This window comes from Malus sylvestris, chromosome 11 (assembly GCF_916048215.2).
Source record: "Malus sylvestris chromosome 11, drMalSylv7.2, whole genome shotgun sequence".
Taxonomy (NCBI): Eukaryota; Viridiplantae; Streptophyta; class Magnoliopsida; order Rosales; family Rosaceae; genus Malus; species Malus sylvestris.
The window spans coordinates 11729074-11748743 of NC_062270.1; the positions used below are offsets into that span (position 1 = coordinate 11729074).

Consider the following 19670-nt stretch of genomic DNA (forward strand, 5'->3'; position numbering starts at 1 on the left):
TGAATTGGTATTAAAGACGTACCCTGAAGGTATTACGTGGGCAAATTCCAACGTATCTTGAGCGGATCTAACCCCTCTGATCCTCGAAATGATGCTTGCCTTGTTTGTTATGCTGACGATGGTTACTTATCAAACCCGCACAAGGTAAAATCCCCGAATGGTTATGTCTTTACCGTTAGGAATATCGCAATATCTTGGAGGTCCACGATATGACCCTAGTTGCGAAATCTTCGAATCGTTCCAAGACTCACCTTACTTCATTATGCCACAAGTGAGACATGGTTAGGAGTTCTTGTTGAGCATATTCGAAGTACTTGTTATATTTTCATCCATCGTTGAGTCCCAACAACGATCCATGAAGATTATGCCACATGTATCAACCCGACCAAGCCATGATACATCAACGAAGTCAACACTAAGACATATTGCGTCTACATCTACATCAGCAAAGCATCAGGAGATTGAAGTCATGCAAACCGATCCCAGACAACCTTGCCGACCTCTACACGATGTCACTGCCGAAGTCAACCTTCCAAAAGCTTGTCCGAGGAATTGGTATGCCTAACTACTCATATGCAATGCTTGTAGTTCTCATTTGGAAGTTATGTCAAACTCAGGGGGACTATCCAGAAGTATACTCACTTGATCTTAATGTACTCTTTTTCCTTACGATTAGGAGCATTTTTCCCACTGGGTTTTTGCTACCTAACTAGGTTTTAACGAGGCACCCATCCTGGGCTGATCATACCCTTAAGAGCTCTTCTACTTGCGTCCAAAAGATGTATAATTTTGACTTAATGCAACTTCTCACTTTTCTCCTTAGACTATGGGTTTCTCTCCCATCTTGGGTTTTACCATAGCGAGGTTTTGTGAGTTTTACTTTTTATGCATTCTTCCATTGATTTGAGACTCGCATTTGCCCATTGTGCCGATGACTTCATCAACTGTACTTCATCAATGAAGACTTGATGCGCCATTTACTTGAGTATTTACACACTCAAGGGAGAGTGTTGTAGTCCTATTTAGAATAGGAATGTGATTGTGTAAATCCTAGGAAATCTGGGAATGTATCTTATATTCCTATTAGGATTAGATTACCTATTAAATGTTGTAATCCTAAAGGGAAAGGTTTTACCCTTCCTACTACTATAAATAAAGGCACAATGGGGTGGAATAACACACACCTCACAATTACACATCTATCTATTCTTCTCTCTATTGCCGCACCCCCTCTCTCTCTAATGCCTTCATAATTGTTCAGTAAATTATGCCTACAACATATATATATATATATATATATATATATATATATATATATGTTCCTAATATTTATCATACAAGAAAGGTAAAATTTCCATATGGGGTTAATTGCTAATCATAATTAGGGTGAGTAATAATATTTATTGACATAATTAAGATTTTGTGGCATAAGTTGTAAATATGTGATAATCATTAGACTACATGGTACTCTATTTAAAATTTGAGTTTTATTTGGATGTTTAATATTAGGTGGATTTTTGTTTGAAAAATGGGAGTTTCAATGGCCTTTTTCTAAAGAACCATTGCTTTATCCGAGCACTCTTTGACCATCTCGATGGTCCTCATAACGGCCCTGAGCTCCGTCTTCTTGGCTACTACGGCATCCCGAAGCCTTTTCAGGTCTCACTGGAGTTTGAACACTCTGCTTTTTTTAGAGAAGAGGAGTCAGAGCGCCCGATACTGAGAAAAGAGAGTCTGCACGGGAAAAGACTATGGAAATCAACCAAGGAAAAGACATTTCGTAGCATAAGAAAGTGAAATGGGAAGCATGCAGACCAAGGGCGAGGCTACTTGCTTCGCCAAGGAAAAGGCGTTCCCCTTGGCTCGCGCTATGTCATCCATGACACTCGCTTCGTGAAAGATCCCCATGCAAACCTTCAAGAATGAGTCGATCTTTTAAAGAGAGGTGTCTTTCGAGCGAGCTACTGTCATGGCGGTCGTACCCGACCTCTCTATTCTCAAGGGAGCAGAGGCTCCGACCACCGGTCTCTTAATTAGGAACTGGGCCTTTTGGCCCATTAGCAGCTGTGCACTTGCCCGAAGAGTTGCTCATGCTTAAAAAAGGTACTATGTACCAACCGATGGGGAAGGCAGTGACGCCGGTTGGCTATTTGTGAGCTCTGCTTAGAGTAGTTGAATATCAGAGTGCGCAACGAACAAGACTACAAAATAATAGGAATATTATTAAACTAACGAGAATGCTGAAATGGCTACAAAACTCCAAGAAGCTACATTGTGAATGACTTAATTCTCAAACTAAATTACAAGCTCTATTTCTAGAGCAATAAACCTAAGAAACACTAATGCGTAAATGCCAAAAATACCCTACTACAAAATCAAATCAAATCTCTAATTAATTTCCTAAATAAACCTAATAAATTCCAACATCCCCCGTTAAATTCATGGCGGAACACGACATGGGTTTGCCAAAGTATATGTGGATGTAAGACTCCAGATCCCAGTGCTAGTGCCAGTGCCAGTGCCAATGCCAATGCCAATGCCAGTGCCAATGCTAATGCCAATTTCCAATCCAACTTCATGACAAACTGATACGCAGCGAACAAACGGATGAACAAATTGATACCCATCTAGAACAGATTAAATTCTGAAGAATCGAACTTGTTTTGATACCAAGTTGAATATCAGAGTGTTCAACGAATAAGACTACAAAATAATAGGAATATTATTAAACTAACGAGAATGTTGAAACGGCTACAAAACTCCAAGAGGCTACATTGTGAATGACTTAATTCTCAAACTAAATTACAAGCTCTATTTATAGAGCAATAAACCCAAGAAACCCTAATGCGTAAATGCCAAAAATACCCTACTACAAAATCAAATCAAATCTCTAATTAATTTCCTAATAAACCTAATAAATTCCAACACTTTTATCCCACAACTTGGCAGGCATTCCGCTCAACATCCTTGTCCATTTTATTCATCTCTTCTTAGCAAAGTACAAAGAAGTTAGAAATGAACAAGTAGAAGTGAGTCTATTCAGATAGACAAGTACTGAGAGACTATGCAATTTATCTTTTAGAAGACGAATCGCTCGTAAATGAAAGTCAGTTAGGATAGTGGCAATGTAAATTTCTCTAGAAGGCAAAGAAGTGACGACTGCCAACTAAAGCTCTTCCTCCTCAAAGAAGGAGATTTGCTCAGAACAGTCAACTACAAAGAAAAAGAGGGAAGTTGTATTTAAGTTAGAAAACTCATAACAGACTACGAGACACTAGGATATGAATGAGGCATGGTATATATTAGAACCTTTATTCCTAAAACACCTAGCAACTCGAGTGCCTGTCGCTTCCACCTTAGCCGAGCTCTCTCAATTGTTGCTCACAAAGAACCAGCTTTTCTTATAGGGTCGTTGATTTGACGGGTTGTCTGTAAATAATAGACAAGAGTTGAGCACGTTAATCCTAAAACACCTTGCGACTCGAGCGTCTGTCATTTCTAACTCAGTCGAGCTCTTTCAGTTGCCGCTTACAAGAAACCAACTCTTCTTGTAGGGTCATTGATTTGATGAATTGTCCGTAAATAGTAAACAAAAGGCGAGCATGTGGTAGAATCTGACCTGGCCAGGACTGTTTCGTAGTTTATAGTAGTGTCGAATAAGGGCAAGGCTAGGGTCGACTTTGAAAAACTCCCTCTAAATCATATACATGCCAAGGAAGAAATGAAAATTATTGTGATTGACTTATGGGAAGCTAAACCAGCGTAGGCTATGATATGATGAAGGAAGGGGTGCAAAGGCAACCGAACGCCTAATTTGAAAAGCTCAGCAAAAAAAAGCCACCCAACCATGTGGCAGTCGGCTAAGTTTTTTCCCGCAACCGGTGGTCTGAGGATGACATCAGAAGGGATGCTATATAGATGTGTCAACTTTTCTAACAATGGTTGGGTCATGATGATAGGGGTATGATTGACATTGTATTCACGAGCGTCATAGTGAAACGGGTCGGCAGGACACCGACCCGATAGGCGAAAGAACTTCCTCAAAGCACATACGATGCATTGGGAAAACCTTCGGCTCCCATTTCGCTAAGGGTTGCCTGGTCGGCAGCATGCTCCAAGTCTTTTTCGCGTAGCTGGAGATAGACCATTCCCCATAAACAAACAACGAACCTTCTGATGAGGAACTCTTAACCAATGAGTTGTGATACTTATTAACGCTGGTCATTTTTAGGCTCACCCCAGGGAAAAACCTAGGAGCCTATGGCCCAAAGGGTTCATAGAAAGTCACCCCGAGCACTATAGTCGGCCAAAATAAAAAAAGAGTTGTCCGACCGCATGAACCATGTGGGAAAACTAACATCTTTATGGGACAAGTCTCCAAGGGAAAAACTACTCAAGTGCCATTTGGACTATGTGGCGGCTCACACTCAACAATAGAAGCCTATGATGGGGCAAATTAACCAAGGTCCAAGTAGGACGGTTAACTTGCTTAGACCTAAAAAGACCCATACTACAAAATTGTCACTGAGGAGAGCCTGGCCGAATAGGTGGAATGGTGTTAGTGAGTTAGTACAAGTTGTTGGCACATTAAATGACATTTTGAGAGACTCCAAGAATGAGAGGCCTATATATAGAAATGAAGACCTTCAATATGGGGGTCGAACGAATAGGAGAGAGAAGAATGATTGTAAGAGCCGAGTGCTATTTTATTAAAGTCAATAAATTATGAGCTATACAGTGGATTTAGCCCAGTTTTGAGGGATGAACCATTTATATCTTTGAGTCCATTTCGTTTTAGTATCATAAATCCATTACAAGGGATTTAATTTGTTTGTACCATACTTAAGGCCTCCGTATTTAGACCTCGTATAAATACTCAGGGGAATCAAATGTAATTATGTAATAAATGAAGGGGCAAATATGCAATAAGTGATGAGCCCTTATTCTATAAAAGGACTCATCACTCTCCTCATTAAGGGAGGTCAAGTTTCAAGCCATGGGAAGAGAGAAAACATCTCCACAGAAAATAGGCTAGAGAGCACACTGCCTCTAGCCTTCTTGTATATTCACCATTCAGAGTGAAACAATATCAACATCAGTGTGGACGTAACCCAAACATTAGGGTGAACCATGATACATCTTGTGTTCTTTACTTTCTTGCAGATTTACTGTTGGATTTATGTTGTTCTAAGACCCATCCGATTTTGTGCATCAACATTTGGCGCCATCTATGGGAATCGACACGAAAAGCTATGTCGGTTCTTTTTCATTTTTTTCATCTCACCAGCGTGAAACCTCACCACAATATCCACCGTGGATCGGCAAAACCCAAGAAACCAAATATCTTTTCTCTCTCTGTCTTGTAGTCTCTCTCTTCTTCCTGCTTCCATGACAGCACCAACCCTTCACCCATCAAATCAATCAAACCCTAAACATTTTCTAGAAATCCAAGAATTCACTAATGGCACCATTATTAGCATTTATTCTGGTTCTCAACATCTTCATAAACTCACCTCAACTTGGGCTGAGTCGCCCCAACCTCATCCCACCTAACTTCGGCCAACTCGACTCGTGGATCGCCCACAACATGAGGGACTACACCAACCGCAAGGCCACTCGAGCCACTCTCCGCTTCGACACCCAACTTCTCTCAGCCAGGGAAATCGTCAGAATCATAATCGTCAGGAAAGATGAAAAATTCAGAACCATCACAGACGCCGTCAATAACATTCCTTCTAAGAACACAAGGCGCGTCGTGGTTTTCATCGGCGGGGGCGTGTATACAGAGAAGGTTCTTGTTGACGCTTCAAAGCCGTTCGTGACATTTTACAAGGACCAGAACGACGTGTCGTCAATCACGTTCAATGGCAACCGGGATTTTGTTCAGTCAAAGAGAACAAGATCTGAGCCGTACAATCGGGAATCATGAAACCGCTGGTGGAATTGATGGCGGACTTCGGTTCGAACATGGTGGACAAGTCGGCGTATGTGCTGAGCGTTCTCATATCGGTATCGGAGGCCTGCGCGGCAGATTGAAGAGTTGAGTCATGGTGTTGCAGACGTTAGCCTGGGCTCGGCCGAGGGTGACAGAGAGTGGGAGGTGATTGCCAGGAAGTCAAAGAACAAAGCTGGAAGCAGCGCTGCAAGACGATGGGGAGAGTATAGAGGGCAGCAATGACGAAGGAGTCCAAAAGCAAGTGTGAGGCTGCTTCCCACAAGCTACTGAAGGAGAAAGCAAGGACTCGAGTCCAAGAGCTTCGAGGGATGTTCACCAATATTCAAATTTCCTGGAAGGAGGGTCGAACTACCGACATGGCTATCTTTGAAGATCAAATGGATCAAATGCTTGGCGGGTAGAGTGCCGAGCTCAATGACCTATCCCCTGCATCTTCTTTGCAGGGTGGTAGCCATGTGAAATCACTTTCTGAAGGCCCAGAACCTGAGGATATGTCTACTTGAGTTGTAAAATGGAGTCGGAAACAAAAAAAAAAAAAAAAAAAAAAAAAAAAAAAAGGAAGAAGATAAAAAGAAGGAAAAAGCAGACATAATTGTGGTGGTGATGGCATGATTGTAGAGAAGGGAATTATGGGCGTGACCCATTGAGCAGGCCCTGCCCCCTGCAACTGCCAGCTGCACATGTTATCCCACTATCCAACCATCTGCCATACTCACCTTCTTCAGCAGCTTTTTTGAATGATGTGATTTACTTTTCTTATCTTTTGGACACATCTGTATAACCTCACCAGAGGGTAATCATAAATAAAGAAAGAAGGCAGCATGCCAAAAAAAAAAGGGCAAAATGTCGGCAAGCCCAAAATAGTGGGCTGAAATGTTATAGGGAGGGCGAAGACCTATATGCCCAAAAGAGCTAGGCCCTATGGCTTCAAACTCCAAACTTCATCCTTCCACTTAAGGTTCACCCTCTATTATCACCAACCAAGTGATCAATGTGATTGGTTTGGTGTTTATTGGAGGAGACCAAAATCCTTCAACTTTTATTTTTTATTTTTTACAATTTCTCTGGTTTATATGTGGGTTTTCATTTCTTTTGTCCTTTCCTACCCTCTGCTCCCTCTCTTGATCCAAATTTACAAGCACTAAAATAAGGTTTGGCTTTTGCTGCAATTAAATGAAATAACGTATTAAAGGCCAGTTGCCTTTTGGAGAGGAGATAAATTTGAGGGAAAAAGGAGAAATCAGAGGGGAAAGAAGGAAGAGAGAATGATATGGATGAAACTGTTTTGCGTACTTGTTCGATCTCTTTGTATCAAGCTTGCTCATACATTGTATGTACACAACATGCACATGACATGCACATGTTATGCTCACAGATCTGAGCTCAACCCAAAAATCCATAGCTCACAGCTCTCTTTTCGAAATCAGAAAAAATGACGCAATTAGATAAAAGACCCTAAACTTTATATGTTGAATTTGGTATCAAATTTATCGGGTTCAAATATTTCAAGGATTTGAGAAATTGCAGTTTGAATGGGCAAGAAAGAACCCAAGTGAATCAAAAGAAATTGTTTCACGAACTTGTTCGCTTTTTTCGTATTTGCAAGGCCTGCCTCTGAATCAAAGGAAAAAGTAGTAAACTACATTAATACGAATAGTATCAAAGATGTAAATACGCACCATCTACACATAATACACTATATGCACACCGCATGCACATGCATAGTATATACACATGATATGCACAGAACCAGAAAAACTTTAACAACAATATATTGGTAATAGTGGATACAATTAAAACATAATTGTTATGTATATAAGGTTATAGTGACAGTTTGAAAGGTCTTATTACGTATATCAACCACCGCTTAACCATGCACATGAAAAACATGATACTCGTTATCGTTATTTCACAGACACGCATGATCCTTAACTTCCACTAAGTTTTTTCTTGATTTTGTTTTTAGTTGAGGCCATAGGTTATGGTCATACTCGCTAAATTATGAGGCCCAACATACGTGCATCATAATTAATTAGTGAACATTCCCGCTTCTCATATTAAGATGTAGCCATGCACATTACTAAAAAAAATTTCACAACAATTGAATCAGAAATTGTTCCATCTCATTCTTCTAGCACATCAAAAACTTGAAATTTATTCCACAATCCATACACCCCAACATGAAACACAAACTCTAATTTAACTTCTAAGTATTAATTCATGTTACAAACAACCCATTTATTCCATAAATCATTGATGAAGGAACTTGGAACTAAACACCTTACCTTACTATGCTTGCCAAAGTTTCAGTCGAGTTAAAAAAATGGAACCTTCCGGCCAAAACAGAAAATATGATACAAAACCCAACTCACTATTCTCACCTTGCTCTCGCTTCCATTTGTTCGAAATTGGAGGTATGAGGTGAACCCAAAGCCCAACTCACTCTTCTCGCCTTTCTTTGGACTTCCATATCTTCGAAATTGGAGCTCAGAGATCTAAGGAAGGGAGAGAGAGTAAAGAGAGAAAGTGAGAGAAGAGAGAGAGGAAGGGAGAGAGAGTAGAGAAAGAGAGAAATCAAAAAATAGGGGAGAGAAAGTGCGGAATAACCCATTTATATGTGGGTATTTTAGTAATTTCAGTTTTGTGCATGGTGTGCATAGCTTGTGCATGGCCAGTTTGTCCTATTTCTGTCCCAAGATTAAGAAATTGTCCCATTTTGGGGCATTTTCCAAAAAAATTTGGAAAACAAATTGTAACAACACACTAGTTTGATAAAATAAGAGTAAAGAGACACTTAGGTTCAACCCTCACCTTAACAATCATATGTAGTTTTACCAATTATTTATGAATTGCGAAACATGCAACTTGAATGTTAGTTTTCCTAATGCATATTCCACTTGCGGCAGATACAACGTATATCAAATATGCAATCCATTTGTAGCATTTATATCAAATGTAAACATGCAAGACTCATTACACTTTGTGAAAACCCCTTGAAAACCATGAACCCTTAAGACGTGGTACTCGCCTTAAGTGAAATTACAATTATTAACCACAAAAAGCATTTGTCAATTTCAGAGTGACCTTCTAACATAAATTGCATCCAATTACTTATATAAACATCATAATGGTAACTAGTCATTAATACATAAAGACAGTTTAAACACAATGATTAATAATTCAAAGTATGCATGCATTATATCATAAACAATTAAATAAAGTCAATTTCTTTCTAACTAACAAATTTTACATGTAATTTAAATTGCTTCTTACGATCCCTTGGTTCTTTTCAAAGAGGCAAATTCTCGAAGCAAGCAGTTGTCCATCCTATTCGTCCAATATATCAGAGTAGATTATATACGTTGTTAGCTAAACAATTTACGTGTGTATTAAGTTCAAGATACGTCACGCATAAGCACGTGTGTTAAGAGTAATCCCAACTTCTTTATTGATCCTCATGCATAAGAATTATACATTACACCAAAATAACACCAATACAAGCTTTGCTACAATAAATTTATGTACGTAATATGACCACTCATTGTACTTTTGGGAGGTGCTGTTTTCTAATTGGCCGTTTGTTTTGAGTATTTTACTTGAGGAGTGGTTGCAGGCAGCAAATGAAAGTTTGTATTTCGTTGATTCTGTTACTTGAGTAAAGATTTTGAATGGATACAGATATCATCTTAAAAGTATAACATAAAAGTTGCTCTATCACTTGATAGATTAAATTAATAACACATATCATACATGACTAGGCGATACACGAATGAATGGTTACCTGAACGAGACTCAGCAGTGGAACAACACCCTCCAATGCAGCATTCAAGGGAAAGAAGCCCCGAAACTTGTCTAACTGCAAAGATGCAAATCAGTTTCATTGCGGACTTTCTATAAATGCCAACAAGGCAGGATCTACTTCATCTTTAGACAATAAATTAACGATCAACTCTGCAGTTGATGCATCTGCAGAAAAACCCCTCTCCACCATTTCTTGAATAAGCCTCACCGCCCTTGATGTGTCCTTGTTATTGAAAAATCGTCGGATAATTGTGTTGTATGTGCAACCATCTGGAGAACGACCTCTCTCTTCCATTTCCCTTAGCAAGCTTTCTGCCTTACATGTTAGCCCCCCATTACAAAATCCACTAATCATTATATTATATGACCAGACATCAGGTTGAATTCCTTTTGATGACAAACTATGAAAGAGATCCCATGCATATTCAACTTTTTCAGCTCTACACAAACCTTGAATAAGAATATTGTAAGTTACAATATCAAAATCCAACTTCTTTCCCTCCATCTCTTCCAACAATTCAACTGCCTTGGGAAATTGTTGGTTTTTACAAAGGCCATCCAGTAAAATATTATACGTTTGAACATTTGGAAGTTGGCCTAAAGCTTGCATTTGAGAGAACGAGTTATGTGCATCTTGTATTCTTCCCATCTTGCAAAACCCATCAATAAGAGTGTTATAAGTAACCATATTTGGAACAATTCCCTTATGAGACATTTCTAGAAAAAGCATCCGGGCATCATCTATCCTTTTAAGCTTACAATAGCCATTTATCAATATGTTATAACTATGAGCATCAACCATGCACCCTTTGCTAAGCATTACGTCAAAAATCTTTTTCGCCTCGTCCATTTCTCCTTGCAAACAGTATCCATCTATAAGCGTATTGTACATAATAGTATCAGGTTTGATATCTCTTTGCATCATCATTTCGACTATGCTCCTTGCTTCTTGGACCATCCCCTCCTTACAAAATGTGTCAACCAAGATATTAAAGGTGTACACATCTGGAAAGATATGTTTACTCACCATTTCATTCAACAATCTTGTAACTTCTTTCCAATCCTGTAATTTGCAAACTCCATGAATCAAAGAGTTATAGGTCATGACATCTGGGGCAATACCCTTACTCTTCATTTCTGAGAAGAGGTTCAGTCCATCGGCAACTAGAGTATCTTTGCAAAGACTGTTGATAATCGTGTTATAAATAACTATGTCAGGCTTGCAAGCCCCTTCTTCCATCTTCTTAAGCAATTGGACCGCTGCAGTGTTGTTACCTTTCGCGCAAAGGCCCCTTATTAGAATAGCGAAAGTAACCACATCCGGCTTACAATTACCACTCTCCATCATTTTGTTGAAAAGTGCTGCTGCCCCGACCTCTCTATTTTGAAGAAGAAAGCCGTTGATTAGAGTGTTGCACGTTGTGACATTTGGTTCAAATCCCAATTTGAAGAAGTTTCCCAAGACTGACAAACCAAACCCCATTTGGTGCAAATGGCAAAAGCAGTTAATGATAATACTCAGAGTATAAATATCAGGACGAATTCCCGACACACCCATTTTATTATTCAAGGAGATGACTGCCGAATAATGTTTCAACTTGGCAAGTTGAGTCAAGATTTGGTTGAAAGGGACAACGGAAGGCAGAGGACGCCTTTGAAGCATTTCGTCGAACACATTGAGAGCATCCTCAACATTAGTGATTTTTACACGCTGGTGTTGTGGGGTGTTTCTAGATTCGGTCGATATAGAAGCTCGAGAATGAAATAAAACCAAGTAATTGCTGAAGAAAACAACAACAGAAGAAGAATGAAGAAGACAAGGCAGCATACCTCTGAGTCTGAGTCTGGTGGTGCTGCTTCTGCTGCCATAACCAACCTTCAAAGAAGAAGAAGCAGCAGCAATCGTTGCCCGCATCATCATCAGCATCTCTAAGTCACCGATTCAATGCGTTAATCCTCCACAATAGAGTGTACTCGGGAATAAACCACCCTTCTCGTTGAGTGTGTTGGAAAATGCTCTCCCTTGAAATAATGAAATCAAAACCCCATGTTACTTCAGATAAAGTCTACTCTTGCGAAATGTAAAACAAATATATAAGGACTCGATCATGCATAAATACCTTAACAAGATACAATTGCTACTCTAAAAAAGTTTTGGTTATAACTTATAATGCCACAAATGATGCACACAACCAACGTCAATTTGGTAAACTTAATAAATGATGGGGCATTTATGACATCAAGTGATAGTTCAGAGACTTATAAATTCAGTCCTATAGTGTTAGCATATACTTCTTGAAGGCTTATAAAGAAGAAAATAATATTTTTTTAATTCAATCATGACCATTCATTTTCCGTACCATTAAATAATGTAGACTATTAAAGAAAATTTAGAGAAAAAGTAAAGAAATATTATGTTTTAAGTTGGAATATTGTAGTACTAGCATTATTTTAATATGAAAAAGAAATAAGATAATATGCAAGCCATAGTGAGAATTTGAAATAAGCATGAGAGTATAAGAGTGTGTTTGGAAGTGTATTTTAAATAATTAAAAGAAAACTTTTTCGATGAAAATGTTTTTGGAATCAATCATTAGTAAAAGTCAAGTACATTCTGAAAAAAAATACTTGAAGTGTTTTTTTAAAGAAGCACATAACTGGTACACTACACAAATTGTCTTTGTATTGGTCTCATTGTATGTAAACTATTCATTATCTTTACTCTCTAGTTATATTTCTTATGTTAGCTTTGCCAGGCTCTGCAGATTCCGGTCACTTCAAGACTTCAAGTTGAATAATCTGGTTGGTTAAGTGAAACATGTTCACATCACAAATAAAGTGACACTAGACACGTACAATCGTTAGGTTCACACGTAGGCAAAATCAAGATCTAATATCATAATGTGGAAGAGTTTTGCACATCCAAAAGTTAGGAGAGTTGGACTACTCCTCTGTTACCTATCGGATCTCGGTTTTCAAATTTCATCTTGCTTCGCCGTTAGTCTTTTATACATTTCACTTAGTTGTTACACTCTCATGTTTCATTTTAATTCAGGTTAATTACACTAATAGCTCCTGACGTTTTTCGTGTTTTCATATAAACCTCTCACGTTTGATAAATATCACTAATACCCCCGAGGTTTTAATTCACTTTCACATAAACCCTCTAAAGACGTATATACCCTTGTAGTTAATTACTTAAAATAAAAATTTATAAATAAATAGAAAAAGAAATCAAATTAAAAAGAATCACATTAAACATTAAAAATGGCCAAATTGTAGAATTCTTCTTGGCTTTGAATTCTGGGATACGTGTGTGTTGGGTTTTTGGTTTTGGTATTTAACTATTGGTGGCTTCCTTCAATAATTTCAAGTTTCATAATTATTCTCGTTATATTTTTTCGGATTTGATTCATACCCTCTTTTGCGAGAATGGTAGAATGAAGAAGAACATATACTACGACAACGAAAAATTTTCCTAATATTGTTTATAATTTACTGGAAACAAAGATTTTATTGATCATTTTTAATTCTCAGAAATAAAATAAAATCCACCAAAATACAGAAAAAAAAACAATTGGAATTGCAAAGACGGGTGTTTTCCACTCTAATAGGACGACAGTGGCCAAAGCGGCAGTGTTGAAGAAGCAGTTGTAGAGGTTGGCGAGGGAAATCTTCCACGATAAAGAATAACAGGTTGAAGGGTGTATTAATATAAAAATGGTATGTGCATTGGGTTTGCGGGTTTTCTTCACTTAACAAGGGTGATTCTGATCGAATCATGGCTAAGAAACAATAGATAATCTGGCTAACCTCCATGTAAACATGTTAGGTTGCGACCAGTCTGTGCACCATCGTTGTTGGGATTTTGGAATGTTCTTGCGATCCATTTGTGGTGATGACATAAGGACGGGGATTAGATCCTTTAAAAAGAATGCCGATCTTGAAGCATCTCATAAATTGATGGCTTCATAGGGTTTCTTTTGTTTTATTTAATGGTGTTTCATGTAATTTTAGTTAATTTAACATTTTTCTAGACTTATTATTTATTTATAAAGATTTTTATTTTAAGTAATTAATTACAAGGGTATCTCTGTCTTTTAAGAGGTTATGTAAAAGTGAATCAAAACCATAGGGGGTGTTTGTGATATTTCTCAAACGTGAGGGGTTTTTGTGAAAACACGAAAAAACCTTAGGGGGTGTTAGTGTAATTAACCCATTTTAATTCATTAGACTATGTAAATAAAAGAAGAATTAATGGGCATGATTAAGTTTAATCCCCAACAGAGTCGTCCTTCCCTTTATTGCATGTCATCTAAGATCTTAGCGGATAGGGTGTTAGTTTTTACCAATGCATCCCAAGTTTAAAACTCCCCCTTCCTCAAAATTGTTGTAATAGTTTCGAGCCAAAATCGTTCCCCATAATAACAATATTTTTTTAAAATGGCATATTTGAAAGAAAAATCCATGCGAAAAATGGTGGGATAATTGAGTAAATTTTTCGAATTTTTTATGGGGAAAAAAACAATACATGCAGTGTTTTGTGGGTGTTTCGTTCCACTAGACAATCACTTTTGCAAATTGGAGATATTTGATTCTGAATTGATGATATTCTTCGTTAGGACGAGGATACTCATGGGATCTTCTTTGTGAGGATCTCAGGAATTTTATCCGTTTATTGTACATTGTGCGATAAGTTTTCATTAAGTAATGTTTGCGTTTAATTTTAAATAAAAAAATTTAAAATGATTTCTAACAACACAATGTACGATAAACGGATAGGATGTCAAAATTTCTAAAATCCTCACAAAGAAAATCCCTATTAGGATCCAAATCCTTATTATTAGTGGGTCAGGTGATGAAACCTTAGAGAACAAATATCAGGTTGGGCCCATTAACCTTTAGTTTTTGCCTTTTCCTCGAGATCATGTGGGCCCATTAAGCTTTAATATACACACTTAATGGGGCACGTTACTATAGTGATGAAAAAGTGTTGAATTCGTCCTCTTCATCATAAATGATCTACTTGTCCCGAAATGACCTAACACAATAGGGAAATCTCAATTCATTGGGCCTTTTGATACAATCAAATAGAAAGCCCCAAGGGCACCATATTCTAGGAGGCAATTGCATGACGGTGTGGGTTTAAACTCCATCAGTGGCTAATCTAACAAATCTATCGTTTGACAAACAAAAAAACAAAAACAGAGAACGTGATTGAGAGAGCAACTGGTGATGAGATGAGGCTTTCTCTAGTACACGTTTAAGTTATACATTTGAACGAGAGTCGTTAGATCATTTAACTTAACAGAATTTAATGACTCTTGGTCAGATGTGTAATTTAAATATAAACTTTTGATGTATACTAAAACAATTCAGTGTTGAGAGGGCCTCTACATGCTAAAACGCCTTGCATGTAAACTTGGCATTTCAAACCCGACCCGTTAACTAGACCCGACCCGTTAAAATGAGTATTTGGATGAGTGTTTAACGGGTCGGGTGGTTAACGGGTCAACTCGTTAAGAGCAGTTCCACCGTGGGAAAGACCCCCCAGGCTATTCACTATTTAATCCACTCAGTGAACAGTAGCTGCTCTTAATGAACAGTTATTGCCTTTTGCATCTCCACTCCTACACTGAATAATATTTTTTTTATTTATAAAATAATACAACCCTTGCACTGAATAGATCTTAACCCTTGGGCTTCCATCTCCACTTGAGTAGTTCCTGACCGTTGGATTTGCCGCTGGAAATGCAATTTCATCCCTTGAATATCTCCTTGCAAGTATTGTTGTACATCGGAGGGGATTTTGGGTCGTGGGTCCATTTTCCGTCAGAGTAGTCACACGACCCGCCCCGACGACTCGGGTCGGATTCGTCAGTCTTTTGGAATTCGAAGCTCGCGTTATGCGGCCGCGGAGGAACGGAGGTCTTTCGAATGGAGGAGAAGACGAGGAAGATGGAGACAAAGAAGACGAGGGAAATGAGAGGGAAGAGTGGGACTTTCCTCATCTGGTTTTGCTGTTAAGAATGTTGCTCTCTGGAGGCCATACTTTCACTTTCATAGATGATCTTTGGATGCCATGCTTTCACTCTCACCCTTCGTCTCCGGGATATTAGCATCACTGGCATCAAGATTGACCTCCAGGAAGAGCTGTCCTGGCCCGTCCACCACCGCATTAGAGTGTTGCCGCTCTTGGATCCTGTCCAGGCTCGTCCACCATGTGGTTGACGTCGTTCAGACGTCAGCCTTGCGTCACATACCCTTCGGGCTCTCGGGTTGGCAACTCCTGCCGGGCCTCTCCCTCTAGCCAGGTCGGGCTTCATCGCCAGCACACGCTAGACCAAGTTGCTCGGGCTTTCTGCCTTGTTTGAGAGCCAGTCCATCGGGTTTTTTCCCACGGTGGAACTGCTCTAAATAACGGGTCATTTTAGGTGAACCCGCAAAACCCGTTAACCATCCGTTAACACTCGTTATGGGGGGTTTTTGTGTAATTTCAATAGTCAATAATGAAACCCCTGCTGCTGCTTTATCAACACCTCCAACGCATTTCTTTACTCCCGTCCTCCTTTGGTCTTCATCTTCGACCAGCTCACACTCTAAGTCTCCAAACTCAGCTGATGATAATTCCACAGCAGAAGAATCACATGTCAATGTTGTTGTTGCTTACGACGATGACAAGGACGACAACGACGAAGATGATGATGATATTGAGTTGGGAGTCTTGGATTCAGGTCTTTCTCAAGATGTGAAAAGCATTGTCGACATCTTAAGTTTACGGTGCAAGTCGATGGGCTCTGAGATGAAAATGAAGCTCGATCAATGTGGCATAGCAGCCTCGTCAAAGCTGGTGGCAGCGGTTCTTTCACGTGTTCGCAATGATTGGGAATTGGCATTCACCTTCTTCCTCTGGGCCGGAAAGCAGCAGTCGGGTTACACTCACTCGGTGCCATTCCATGATCTCTATTCTAGGGAAAATGAGAAAGTTTGACACTACCTAGGCCTTGATTGATGAGATGAAAAGGCAATCTCTCGTCACTCCTCACACTCTCTTGATCATGAACATGAGGTACTCTTGTGTTCATGATATTGGTAATGTTATCAATACCTTCTATATTTAGAAAGAAAAATACACTTGTGAGGAGTGTAGAATGAGATTTTTGGAGTGCCAATAACACTTCCCTTTTGGCTAAAAGATGTGTAATTTGTATTGGAATGCAAAATGTAAAAAAGTAAAATAATAAAATAATTGTTAACGAGTGAAACGGGTGACTTATTAGATTAACTAGTTGAGTTTAGATGACTCGTTAGCTTAAAGGATTGAGTTCAGATGATCCGTTAAATTAGCGGGTTGGGTTAAACCCGACCCAAACCCAGTAAACCCGATCCGTTTACAGGTCTACTTGCATGTAATTTGGGGTCCAACATTTCCAATTCTTCCAATTTTCTTTCCCAATTCCATTATTTTTTGCTTTGTTCTTCATTCCCTATCATTAAAAATATCATTCATATTTAAGAATCAAACAATCTTCTAATAAATAAATAAAAATGAATGACTTCACTGCTTTTCAAAGAATTATTTGAAAGATGTTAGAGATTGTTTCTTAAGAGATGTTATTGATCGATAAAAATGTTATCGTGCACATCTTATTTATAAAAATATAAGAGCAAATATACATAAAGAGGTGCATGGTGATGGTATAAAACGCCGATAATGGAAAATAAGCATGTTCATGAACATTTAAGTAATAATAATATGATGTGTGTGTTTGACCAATTTTTAAATCAAATTTATAAATCATATGATGCGTCATCAATAGAAAATATGTATGTTCATCAACACTTAAATAATAATCTAATTATCAAAAGACACATCATATTGTTTAAAAAATTTGATTTAAAAAATTAGTCTCCTTAACATTATCTTTGCAATTGGCTCTACTGGTAAACGACCTGCTGTTGCATCCTATTAAACAGACGACGTGAAACTAAGCGTCGTTTTTGCCTTTTCACTGACTGGGCCAATTGGGTAATTTCGAAGTGGTCGCCGTTAGAAAGAAAGAGCTCTCTGATCGCTTACATTTAAACCAAGGGCTCAGATTCACTCAATTCAAACTTCAATGCAATCAAAACCTTACCCTCACAATCCCTCTGGTCCTAAAAACATTCTCTCTCTCTCTCTCTCTCTCTCTCTAGAACTCGCATTCTTGCTGCGATCCGAATCCATGGAAGGTACTCTCCTTTCTCTCTCTATCAAATTATTTCTTGTTTTTCATTTAATTTCTTGTTAAATCGTCGAGCGAGCGGTGTAATAATCGCGAATGTTTCCGCTTTAATTCAGATCAAACGGCGGAAATGCTTCTTACAATGAAGTGATTGATTAGTGAGTCGGTCCAAATGTAGAAGCTTCATCAGAATTGTCCTGGAATGCTTTCTAAAAACCCACTTTATAACTGCTGCTTGCTATGACTGTGCTTAGAAACATGCATAGGAGTTAATTACTAGATAAACAAGATTAGGAATGACCTTAGAGACTTAGCAATTCAATGATAGGCTAGGACCCCATATCTGCTTGTCTGTTTTGACTGTCCTTTGCGTGAAATTCGATTGCTTTGAACTGCTTACATTTTCTGCAATATGAAAGCCTTAGAACTGCTTGGTTAATGTGAATGAATGAATTGCTGCTGGATGCAGTATCCAGTTATACTTTATTTTCCTTGCATGTCTTAGATATAGGGCCGCCTTGTCTGTCTTGATTGCAACCTGCAAAAACCAAAGTCTTTCAGTCAATACCCTGTTTTTATCAACTTGGTTTTTTTCGCAATAGAAGTTTCTGCGAGAAAAAAATCTCTTTGAAAAGATAAGAATTTTATCCAACAAAATAAATTCTTTTTCGAATTAAAAACACTCTTTAGGCAAACAAGAATTTTCATAGCTAACAATTTTTACAAAAAATAAAATAAAATATAAAGTTAAAAATACAAAATTTTAAACTAGTATTATCGAAAGCAAAATGTTTTATTTTTGGATTTTTTCAAGTTAAGGTTAGAAAATTGGGTTGCCTCTTAATAAGCAATTTAGTAACGTCTATAGCTAGACGTAGCAGAAGTCCGGTGGTCTAAGTGTGGTTTTAGCCTGTGATCATTCACATTGAATGTGTTACCACTTTACTCATTAATAATGTCAACAGCTCCATGAGGATAAACGTTAGTAACCCGATATTGCTCGTTCCAATGGGACTTCAACTTCCCTGGAAACAATTTCAACCTTGAATTAAACAACAAAACTTTATGCCCTGGTTTAAACTCTTTTCTGAATTTGATTGTCATGCCGCCTTAGTTTCTCCTTGTAAAGCTTCTCACTTTCATATACCTCATTACAAAGTTTGTCCAGCTCATTGAATTGCAATTTACGCTTATCATCCGCATAAAAATAGGCAAAATTTAGCTGTTCGATAGCCCAGTATGCCTTATGCTCTAGCTCTATAAGTAGATGACACTATTTACCATAGACGAGCCGTAAGAGTGACATCCCAGTTAGAGTTTTATATGTTGTTTTGTACACCCGTAGAGCATCATTTAATTTCAAGCTCCAGTCCTTGCAAGTGGAGTTGACTGCTTTCTCTAGGATGCGTTTTATCTCTCTGTTGGAGACTTCAACTTGCCCAGACGTCTAAGTATGATATGCAGTGGCTACATGATGGGTGATCCCATATTTTGCAAGGAGTGCATCAAATGGTTTATTCAAGAAGTGCTTACCTACATCACTAATAATAGCTCTTGGAATATTGAAATGTGGAAAAATTGTAAATTCAGGACCACTGGCCCACCTAATGGCGCATGCTCAAGGAAAGACCTAGGAGTGCAAGGCCTAATGGTTTGTAGAAGGTAGCCCCAAGCACTTGAGCAGACCG

The 19670-nt window shown here is 38.4% G+C and overlaps 1 protein-coding gene and 1 long non-coding RNA gene across 3 annotated transcripts in view; one reads left to right on the forward strand and one right to left on the reverse strand.

Moving 5' to 3' along the window:
• LOC126589606 (putative pentatricopeptide repeat-containing protein At1g12700, mitochondrial) overlaps positions 1-11989 on the reverse strand; it is a 41694-nt gene extending 29705 nt beyond the window's left edge. The window contains exons 1-3 of one of the 2 annotated variants that reach the window (XR_007611878.1): positions 11878-11989; positions 9738-11779; positions 8058-8451 (exon numbers count right to left, since the gene is read on the reverse strand). Coding sequence is in view for 1 of the 2 variants with exons in the window: in XM_050254957.1 (XP_050110914.1) it covers positions 10581-11684 (1104 nt within the window). In the remaining variant the exon portion in view is untranslated. Of the gene's footprint in view, positions 1-8057; positions 8452-9737; positions 11855-11877 lie in introns of those variants that run through there. The other variant, XM_050254957.1, reaches the window with a different exon arrangement.
• A 5890-nt stretch (positions 11990-17879) lies between these two features.
• LOC126589610 (uncharacterized) lies at positions 17880-18461 on the forward strand. Its single transcript, XR_007611884.1, has 2 exons — positions 17880-17989; positions 18099-18461. It is a non-coding gene; the product is annotated as an uncharacterized LOC126589610 (long non-coding RNA).
• Positions 18462-19670: the final 1209 nt, after the last annotated feature.